Source organism: Plasmopara halstedii (assembly GCF_900000015.1).
Source record: "Plasmopara halstedii genome assembly, contig: Scaffold_650, whole genome shotgun sequence".
In the NCBI taxonomy this organism is placed as follows: domain Eukaryota; phylum Oomycota; class Peronosporomycetes; order Peronosporales; family Peronosporaceae; genus Plasmopara; species Plasmopara halstedii.
Window position 1 is genome coordinate 45,508 of NW_020187567.1, and position 10,853 is coordinate 56,360.

General features: G+C 43.8%; 2 protein-coding genes across 2 annotated transcripts; one reads left to right on the top strand and one right to left on the bottom strand.

Moving 5' to 3' along the window:
- Positions 1-7,766: 7,766 nt before the first annotated feature.
- Positions 7,767-8,621, top strand: PHALS_12657 (uncharacterized protein; the record flags this gene model as incomplete). Its single annotated transcript, XM_024728249.1, has 1 exon — positions 7,767-8,621. The coding sequence occupies one exon, from the start codon at positions 7,767-7,769 to the stop codon at positions 8,619-8,621; it is 855 nt and encodes a 284-aa protein (XP_024578744.1).
- A 1,437-nt stretch (positions 8,622-10,058) lies between these two features.
- On the bottom strand, positions 10,059-10,331 carry PHALS_12658 (uncharacterized protein; the record flags this gene model as incomplete). Its single annotated transcript, XM_024728250.1, has 2 exons — positions 10,059-10,085; positions 10,155-10,331. The coding sequence occupies 2 exons, from the start codon at positions 10,329-10,331 to the stop codon at positions 10,059-10,061; spliced, it is 204 nt and encodes a 67-aa protein (XP_024578745.1).
- Between the last annotated feature and the right edge of the window lie 522 nt (positions 10,332-10,853).

Here is a 10,853-nt window from a genome sequence, read left to right on the forward strand (position 1 = left end):
GGGAATCAACAACGGCTGTATACGCCACTACTTCCACTATTACAGTGGTTGAACCAGATTGTGGGTCAGTGGGTATACTTGATCACAAAAGTAATGCTTCCGCCCGTTGTGTGATTGAGCACATAAATGTCAAAAATCAATAGAAATTATGGATCGCGGTATTGATACCTCCGCTCCGGATACGGTTGAGTCCGCGGGTTAGTTAGTAAAGCGTACCCCCCCCAATGATGGAACTGTAGCATGCGAATATGCTCGTCATCTATTGTGAATTCAACGACTGGTTGTGCAGTTGTCAGAACAGATGTTTCTTGGTTTCCTTCTCGGCGATGGGAGAGCTGGTGCGGCTCGAGGTAGTCACTTACGATGACTGCATCTACAAACTCAATTATGATGACATTGCGGAGGTAGTGTTGCTACGGTCGGAGGTCGAATCATTGGAACTACTCTTATTATCGGTAATGGATGATTCAGTTCTCGAGAATTTTTGATAGCATGTGTAGTCAACCAGAGGATCGGATATTTTGATGAATCCAATTGATTCTCATCACTAACTTGAAATGGAATACAAAGATGATGTTATTAGTGCGAAACCTCCTTCTGGCTTCCCTCAGAACGAAAACATCGACACGAAATTGATCGTGAACCTGGCTCAAAGCATGCAGTGCCTTGACGGTGGCCGCTTTCTCGTGATCCACGTAAGAATGTGGATTAGCTCTTTGCTCAAAGGTAAGCTGCTAGTCTGGTTGAGGGAGAGCAAGTCCCTCACAGCGCCGACGTTTTGTTTGCACAAATAAAATAGTAAATGGCAAATTGTTCACGCCTCTAACAAGTTGAATGAGCAAACGGTTTCCGCTCAAACGCCAATCTGCGAAAAGTGTCATCATTCACTGCATGCCCGGATGTACAAAGTTTAATGTGCTTAATTTAGTTGATGAATACTACCAAATCTTGATGATTGAAAAGGACGTCCCTCTAACTACTGTTTGCGCACCGTCCGGGTCGTTATGGGGGCGCCTTCTGATACCACAAGATCTAACCAATACCCCAGCACCTTTCAATGGATTGACCTCCAATCTGTTTCAACCACTGCGACGCTTAGCACAAACCTATTATAACGATATTTTTGTTCATTCAAGCGACGAAGATGGCAAATCTGCCGAGAAAGTGCGCTTGGAGAGCCTCTGTGCGGTGCTGGAATGTATGCGTGAAGTTTTATTGCAAGCGAATGTTGCGAAGCAATTTTCGGTGCTAACAAAGTACCGGCCCTCGGTTGTTATGTTGGCGAACACGGTGTTCGTGCAGATCCCAAGAAGCTCAAATCAATCATGAAGTGGCCAGTAACATGAAATTAAAGGATTTGAGGAAACAGACTGGGTTTTCTGACTACCTGCGTTGTCACTCGCGCAACTACACGGACATGTAACGCCCAATATTAAACTTGCTCAAGAAGGACGTACCATGAGAGTGGTCGTCTACTTGTGTAAAAGCGTTCGCTCAAATCAAGAACATTTTGATGGAAGCACCATTTCTTGGTTTACTAGATGTTAAGAAGTCGTTTAGCGCGATGTGTGACGATTCTGGGTTTGCAATCGATTGTGCACTATTGAAAAAGGAACCAAAAGGATACGATCGCGTCGTGTCGTTTAAATCGCGACAGCGGAAGCCAGCAGAAAAAAAACTATTTTGTTCACGACAAGGAGCTTTTAGCAATAACATATGAAGTTATGTGATCACTCTTGAGTTCTACTCCGTTGTAGTCTACAAGGATCTTACAGCCTTACAATATGCAGTTTCGCCATGTCACTTATCACAGCGTATGGCTCCTGGTTTACATTTTTCGCAGAATACAATTTCACGGTCGTGAAGAAGCCAGGGAAGCTGAATGTGCTAACAAGCGCATTTTCGCATCGTCCTGATATGAGCTAGCTCATATCTGTTATATCGAAAGCAATGTATTCGATATGATACGCTAAGCGTATGTTGGGGACGATCAGTGTGATCTGATTGTCAGAGCTCTGTCGTTGAGTGATATAGAGCTCCATGACAAGCTTTCAGCCGCTTGAAATCAAGGTTGCATGGAAGGATGGTCTCCTTCATTATGGAGTTGCACGTGATGATGAGCCACAGGGTGTGGTTCCCCACAGCAATGATTTGAAGCACAAGATAGTGTACAAGGCGCATGATATTTGATGGTCGGTCGCTTTAATCGTGAAAAGACCTACCGGTCTCTCAGTGCCAATTTTATGTCTCCCCGCATGTACAAGCGGGTTGCACGGTACGTAAAGACATTTGATGTATGTCAGCGCGTGAAGTGCGCACGTCATACTCAAATGCCTCTCATATATTAATCTTGTAAGTCCTGTAGAAATATTAAGTAAAAGCTATACAAATTTTAATAATCACATATAAATATAAAATCAAAATAATTTAACGAACAGTTTCACTAATACATCATCTACTGTTCCTATAGACTTTTGGAAGTCAGTCTAGGGTTAGGAACACAAAAATGTACTCATGGAAAGTCGGTGACTTCATCATCGGGTTTTCGAGAATGCTGGTGGTCACAATGGAGCGCTCTTTTTCGTCGACAAACTCAGCAAGATGGTTTGAATCGCGACATATAGCGATTCCATCGATGCCGAAGGTTCGGCTAGATTATTTATTGATCACGTTTTCGGCAATCACAGGTTGCCAGACGCCATCACCTCTTATTAAAATATACGTTTACAAGTGAGTTTTGCAAAGGATTGTTTCGAATCTTGTCACTCGATTGGATGTATCCACAGCGGTACACGCGTAGACCGATAGGCAAACAGAATAAGCCAACCGAGCTGTCGGTGACGTGCTGAGAAGCTTCTGTGTGAAAATGGGGGTTTGTTGATACCACCTCTTATAGTTTGCTATGAACAATTCAGCTCATTTACTCAAATTATGCCGTTTTTTTCATAAATGGCCTGCAACACCAGCAAGTGCCGCTTTGTGCGATGATTGATGTCTCTGATGTAAGTTGAGGAGGAGCTCGGTATATCGTTGCCTCTCAAATTGATATAATCAATGGTGCAAATGTAAAGCGCAAGTACAAGAACGACCTGGACAAATTCATTAAAGTCGGGCGAATTTGATCTCACATGTGCGAGTTACAATGGCCAATGCACAAGATTGACAGCAGAAATACGCAGACAGACGAGGTCGTCTAGGAAAATGCATTCTGTTGTTGTGTGTTATGTACTACTTCATTGTGACAACAAGATTTCCAACCTGGATGTAACACAGGGTATTACCAATGAAGCTTCGGAGCCACAGCGTCGGCAAGAGGGTCAAAAGTTGAAATTTAGGTGATCGAGGTATTCGATCGCGCGTCGAATCTGCGACAACGCGTGAAGGATACTAGACGTGTTGTTTGCAAAGTTAGCGATCTTGCATAGCGTTGTGGAAACTCGCTCAGGAATGCAATCGAGAGTCGGGGTCGGATTCGGTGATCGAAGCAGGCTCTGCAACTATCCCTCCTACTGGGACTGCTGCCGCTGATGATGTAGAGCCTCCTGTCAGGCGACCTCTTGTGCGGGTTGATATTCTTTTCGTAACAATCGCAAACTCGATCAATCGTCAATGTTCCGACTCTCGTGATCGTTCGTTTGGTTCGAAAGTTAGCCGTTATTCTCGTTATTTCGAGGACGATGCTGAGGCAACGGCGCCAAAGGCCGTTCCACACATATGTGATTTTCTCCATCTTTGTCAATCGCAATTTCAAACCCGACGAACACTCTTTTCCATCGACAGGGAAATCGATCGATAACGTGGTGGCAGAGAGGACTATTCGCGGTCGAAAGGATCTTTTTGTAAAATGGCTGGGTTATTCAGCAAACGAGAATACGTGGGAGCCTCGGAGTCGTATTCTTCGCGACTATCCCGATATCGATCTCGCGATCAACGAGGGCCCAATGACGGACTTCGCTTAGGCGATCCGTCTCTCCCTCTTCCTTCTCTCCCCCTCTTGTCGTGGATTCGACTAATGACCGTACATACTTCGCAAGCATCTTCGAAATCGGAGTGAACCGATACTGCGCTTTCAAATGAGCAAATTACAAGCGCATATCGCTTGTGATTAACATGCCTCGAGCGGCATTCGCATTTGCAAACGGGAGACATTCACGGATTCGGTTGAAAGACCCATAGTGTTGATTGTCTGGAGGGAATACATTTTGGATTGCTAGATGTACGATACGTACATGAGACTTTGTGGATTCGTCCAGCACATGTCATCGGTATTCAAGCGGTTCAAGTTATCACTCGAGCTTTCATTATACTGAAGAGATCGTCAAAATCTAAAGTGGCACCACCATGTCGGTCTTAATATTCGTGAATAATGTTAATCTCAAGGTAGGGAAAATAGACTGGACGACCGAACTCGCCAATGAGTTCCTCGCTAAAATTGTCATCTGCCCAAGCAGGTCGTTTGATGCCAGGATTTGGCTCAAAGTGCGAAAGCTCTGTTTGGCGTGAAGCTAAAGCATTATTCAAGTTCGATGGTGGCGAAGGTGCCTTCTCATCCTTGGATTGAGGTGCGGTTTTGCTCTGTGTTAGGCGTCGGCGCCAGTCGTCTTAAATGCATTTCACTTTGTGTGGGATCACGGATACCGAGTCTTAGAGTCGGAGAAAGCACACTTCTGAGTGGGGTGTGGTATAATGGGTTAGTCCTTTCACACATGTTGGGTGGACCACATACTCTTATGTATGTAATTAGCATTAAGTATAGACTTTGCCAAAATTGTATAACCCTCAACTCCGTTATATCAGAATTTAAGGCGATTATCACTTCATGAAAGTAAGCTCTGTTGGCCATAAAAGACGTCACTTCAACTTTTCCTCCTCGATCACGAAATTCAACGTCTCGCTAGAAGTGAGCAACACGCGGTGAAGCGTGCTAACTGATGTAAGTCTTCTTCAGTAAGTCCTTGTTTTCGGACGGGCAATTACCGTTGCTAGGTTCATCATATTTAGCGCCATCATTTGGCTTCCATCTACTGCATGTGAACTAACCCTTTCTGCTTGAAACTGCATTTAGTGCATTATGCAACGCTTTTATGAAAGAGGTTGTGTGGATGCGGGTCATCCAAGTTTGAGCCACATCCGTATGAATACCCGCCATTAAGATATTACTCTTTACCGATATCTTAAGAAGATCGACTGCTTATTCTGCGTAAGAGCTCTCAGCTCCTGCACATAATCCGCTAATTCTTTCCTTTGTTGATGGTAGACAGGGATGTCTATCGCGCTCGAATTAAGTACAAACAGTTGCTACATATGTCATTCCATACTTCCCATTGTGCAAATGCCTCGTCAACAGAGGTTCCACACATTAGTCCTCACTCCGGTGCGCGGTCTCCAACTATGGACGCCGCTAGCGTAAAGCATTGCTGCTCGATCTGGAGCAAACCCGAATTCATGGCTACCTCAATCATCCGTATGCTCGAAATTTCTTTGCCGCCTCCTCCTGGCGATTGGTAGTGCTCCCACAGGCGCCAGGTTAAGACGTTTCTGGGGCCGTCTCACCAACACGTTTCGGAGCTGGTGAACACTTTAGGCAAGTAATAAACGCTGATAGCCCTGGGGCCACCGCTGTAACTGAATATGAAGTTATATGCTCAATAATCGTGCTTGTTGTCTTAGGCACTGATCTGAAAAGGTGTTGATTGAGTCTCAACCGATGGGTATTATGTTCCATCTTTACTCTTATTCCGACTTGGTTGTCGGATTGACGACAAATCCTAACAAAGTAGACGGTGTAGCCGTGCACGTCGCACAGAGGAAGCTTTGACTCATACAAATTCGCATTACCAAACGTGAAGAGGATAGGTTTTACCGGATACCACCCAGGCGCTGAACAGAGAGCCTCATAAGTACCAGACTTCTACTTTACACTTGCGCAAATTCAGAGTTTTATATATTTAAAACCGAAGTTAGCTAAAGTGATGCATGATGTTTTCATCTTGTTATCTATAATCTAGAGCTGAGATAAAATATCCTGTGAGTCTAGCGCTTCATGTGTCCGCGACCTCTCAATCACGAGAACGAACACCCTTATCCGTACTGAATGCTAATACTTCATCATAGTACACGACTTTGCGCCTTCTGAGCTTCGCACAATAGTTTACTGCGTACATACATCTTAATAGGTAGGGTACGTACCTGTGTTAAAGCGAAATTTTATTACTATTTTGATTGTAATATTAACCCAAGCTTCTATAGCTCTAAATTAAAAAAAAATAAGTTTAAAGTACTTGCTACTTGAGAGAATCTGACATCCGCATACTATGCATGCTTAAGAATTATCTTCTATGCATTGATTAATGTAATTCTGCAATTATAAAAAAACTCCTTCTGTGCTGGGTTGCAGTTTCAGCACGTTTCAAAGACTCATATGTAAGAATATCCATGTATATTATAATTCAAGGATTTGTAGACGTCCACTTTCCGAACAGGGAGATAGTAACTTTAAGCGCTGCCACGTGGGGCAATTTACTACTCATTACTATGATGGATGTACGCTGGGTTCTTCGACTTCTAGAAAAGGAGAGCAGGCCTCTTGCAAATTTCTAAGCTAAGCAGATTTTAGGTATTAACACTTTTCTTGCTCCTGTAGAGACAACTCTTGATAAATACTGTAAGCTTCGTCTCTTACGCGTGAAAGGAAATTCAATACCCCATCCCTTACGTCTATTGTATCGTTTTTGGCCCAAGATCAGCTAAGATCGTTTTGTTGTCAAAATGTGTGACATTCCTTGAAAAAATAATCGTAAGACTGAGAGTATTCAGGTACATGTACAATACTAAACATATGAGTAGTAATCACCCGTAACTGCGCCGCGATCCTTCAACTTACCACGAATAATAGCAGTAGGTCTACTGTTGTTAGCTCGAAGCAGAGAAAAGTACTTCTTGAAGTACTACATAAAGATAAAATTAAAGGAGTACCAATCAATATCCCTATCCCTAGAATCAAAGCGTAATCGTTCCAGATGTGATACCCGCTGGGTAAAGCATCAATTTCTAACGAGACACACTCGCGCTTACTACGCAGCTGCGTAATGATCTTTTTCTGATGGTCGCATGATTTATAATTATTCGGAAAAAGTCAAAAGTTATCAATGATGTTTGGTTGCTTAGCTGTCAGCAAGGAAGCTGAAAATTTACCCGTATTTGGCTCTGTGGTCACATTTACGAAGATTTACTTTGAGAAATAATTAAATTTGGAACAGCTGGTTATATCTGCCTTGTATACTTTTGTCGTCGCAACAGGGCACCGTCAGATCGTGCAGCGGCGTAGTTGCCTGAGCAAAGTATTCGGCCCAACATCTAGTAAATTCCCGTAAATATGGTATCTGACAGATTTTCAAAACAAAGTGTCGAATTTGCTCACCATGTAACTTAGCCCAGATTCATTGCAAAACTACAGGAATACAAACACGCAGCAGCAAATGCAATGTCGCTGCGGTACCAGAAGCATCCCATCCCACAGCTTCAGCCTCTTTATCACGAACTTTTTACAACAACTCGAAAGCGCGAATGTTGATAGCCACTGTCGTCAGGAGTGAGGCAGAGATGCCTTCTGTGAGCTTAACCATTGATAAAGTTGAAGGGCGGTGGTATGACAAACGGCTTTTATTGAACAAGCTGCAGCACAGCAAGGCACACAACCTAACCTCGTTCTACTGTGTCAGGGCATCTGACTAAGACCATGATTTTCATTTTAGCAATTGTCTGCAATGTTGAACACCCAAGTGTGCGACGACGCTCCGTCCACTCTATTGCTCGAACACGCTTTGGCCTTCGTGGATGCCTGCAATATCGAGAGTGATGACGAGACACGAGCAATCGAGTACGACCAAGAACTGGAGGCGCTGCTTGCGGAAGTACCAGATGCGCTTTTGATACAACTGTCTAACACACCAAAGTCGCCGCAGGATGTGCAACAGCCAATCGGCGAACCTACTGGACTTTTATTGAGCCCCAAATGCTACGCTGATTCCAACTTGTTGGAAAGCGCAATTGCCTCCCTGTGTACGCACAGCGATACATCTAGTAGCAGCAGCGATGATGGAGTTGATACTCAATGCGTGATTAAGGGGAAAACTTCCGAAGAACTTCGAATTAAGTCGCGGAAGAAGATGAAACGAGCACGAGCGCCATCTCCTATTAGAACTGCCAAAGATTTTGCAGCTGCAAACGCAGCGATTGCCGCTGCCGCTGCTGGAATTAACGCGTTGACGGATGACACTATGAAGCCTACAAATAAACGAATTCGGAAACAGAGAGAAGAGCTGTTGTATCTTCGTGTCAAAGTCAAGGAGATGGAAAATACGCTGGCGGAGCTTAAGCGTAAGGAAACGCGGAGCTTGTCGCCAAGTAGCAGCTATAAGCAACGTATGGTTGGCGACTCCGATAGCTTCTCACTTCTAGCGTCCATATGGAGAGATCTAGCGAAACGACAGCACAAGGATAGGGAACGTGCTGAACATGAGAATCGCAAGCTCAAATCAATTTTAGAACGACAGCTCCAGCTGACGAAGTGCCTCAAGAAGATTTTTGAGACTCGGCCGGGAGACGACGTATGTTCTTAAAAACGGGTGAAAGAATTAATATAGACTAATATTTTGTACCAAGTCAAAATTATGATATTTCGTGCATCCAAGTTGTGATCAAAAATTTATAGGCGGTAACTGTTGAAGAGCAACAGTAAAATGCTTTTGTCGCCTTGCACCTCGCAATGGACGTCTGATGAAGGTCGTGCGGCAGATTTCATCGCAGTTGGCTACTAAATGTACGCCTATGTCTGGACGAGGTAAGCTAACGTCGATTTCAATGGCATCAATTACAGAAGTAGCAGCCTTTTTTAAGGTCGCAGACGTGATATTCGTATTAGTTTTTTGGGTGGGCTTTTAATGTTTATGTGCTGTGTTACAAATTAATAGAGCTGCATAAGATCCTGACATGTTCTTAAACTAAGATGATATTAGATTTCGAAACTTCGTTACGTTTGAAGAGTGTATTTGCCGTAATGACTCCAAGCCGTTAAAAAGCTACAAGGGCGAGCTGACTTACACGCATCATATTGTATCATAGCCCCTCCATTTTAGAGTACCGCCCGCACCAGTATTTGCCAAGGCGCTTTATCTAGTAGCATGCTTTCGAATCACTATATGTCCGAGGGACAAAAATGTATGGTGTACGTACACTATCCCTGCCTTGTACCAAGCAAGACTCACTATTTTAAAGACGTTGCCCATCGCAAACGCTCATTGAGCGTCCACTATACCACGAGTTTATTACTGCACTCATTAGTGCTTGATCTTCTACACTTAATCTTAGCCAAAAGGCCAAGAAGGTATTGGGCTTGATCTTCTGGGCATAACATGCAAAGAAAGATCTCTTCTTTACGTGCTCAAATGTTTAATGATTCTTTCCAATTATGTTATCAACATAATTAATATACCAAGTGATCTACTTGGAAAGGGCCGGTCCTCATAGTCGACGATTTTCAAGCTTTACGCAATGAATCAGCCAATGTATCCTCCAATGACACTTTCAACTGTAATATATTGACTAGTAAAGTTAAAATTTATCTCAATTAGAAATCTGCCTTATGAACTAGATTTCAAAGATTTAAAGTTAAAGTTTTATGATAACGTTTCAAGATTAGTAGCGGTTGGTATTGGATACAGAAAGATGAGGTCCCGGGCGTCTTTCGTATTTGCCTTGATGTCTGCGCTCGAGGTGCGCGGTATCACCGTTGTCGTCCCTGCCTAGTTTACACTTCGACACATGGTGTTGGAGCCACGCTACATCAGCTTTATGCTCCTGGTGCGCTTAAAGCGCCCAGGCTAAGCAATACCATAGCACAGCTTGAAGATTGCATCCGAAACGCGACTAATCCAGTAATAGCCACGCGACGAGAATCTCAAAGCGAGCTGACGCGTCGTCACAATCGAGAATGCGTACGACAGCCAGCCACAAGAAAATCATCGTTGGCACCTCTTGAAAAGCAAGCGGTGGTTGAATTAAACGTGCCCGGACTTGGTTTGTAGCTGCACATATGTGAGCAGAGAAACGAACAGGGCTATTGAGAGCAAGAATTAAAGGTGGCAAGCATACACCTCCACAACTACGTCGTACTTTATCGAGTAAAGTCTGCAGCTTGCAGTTTGACATCTTCTCCGATGAAGTTGATTTGCATAGCTATGAGACGGATGATGTGACCTTTCTCCTCCAGCTAGTGTGATAAATGAAAGCAAAATATTCTTTACTTCGCCAGCGTCTGGTATTAAATGCATGTTTTCTCGGAGGGTCCGACCCCGCTGTGTGTAAGCAATGTTCTTTATAAATATTATTTCGGTGGAGTCAGAAAGCTCTTGCAGAACACATATCGAGTGCTCAGTTCGGTCTCTGTTTCGGTGCATGTCCCCACAAGTTCCGGCGTTTCAAATCTGGGCTCCGGCTTAACGGGCAGTAGTAAAAGCGGATACACAAGAAATTTCAGTTCTATCATTACCATGCGCTTTTCCGTTGATTTCAGCTCGATTTGCACTTCGTGCAGGAGGTGGATCATAGAGAGCGTTTCAAGCTCGAAGAGATCCCACATACGGGAATCGGCTTTACTCGTATCTCTTCGTGAGATCAAAGGCTCCTAGTCGAGACTCTGAGGGCCACTGTGTCCAATGTCTACCTACTCGGCCCTGACTAAGATATTACACTGCTTTATTCCGCTGGGTTATTATTTTCTTGATTTTAATTCTTGATTTTTCTTGTACGAGTCGCCATCCCGAAGTTTTTATTGGCTGTTGTCGGTAATATTT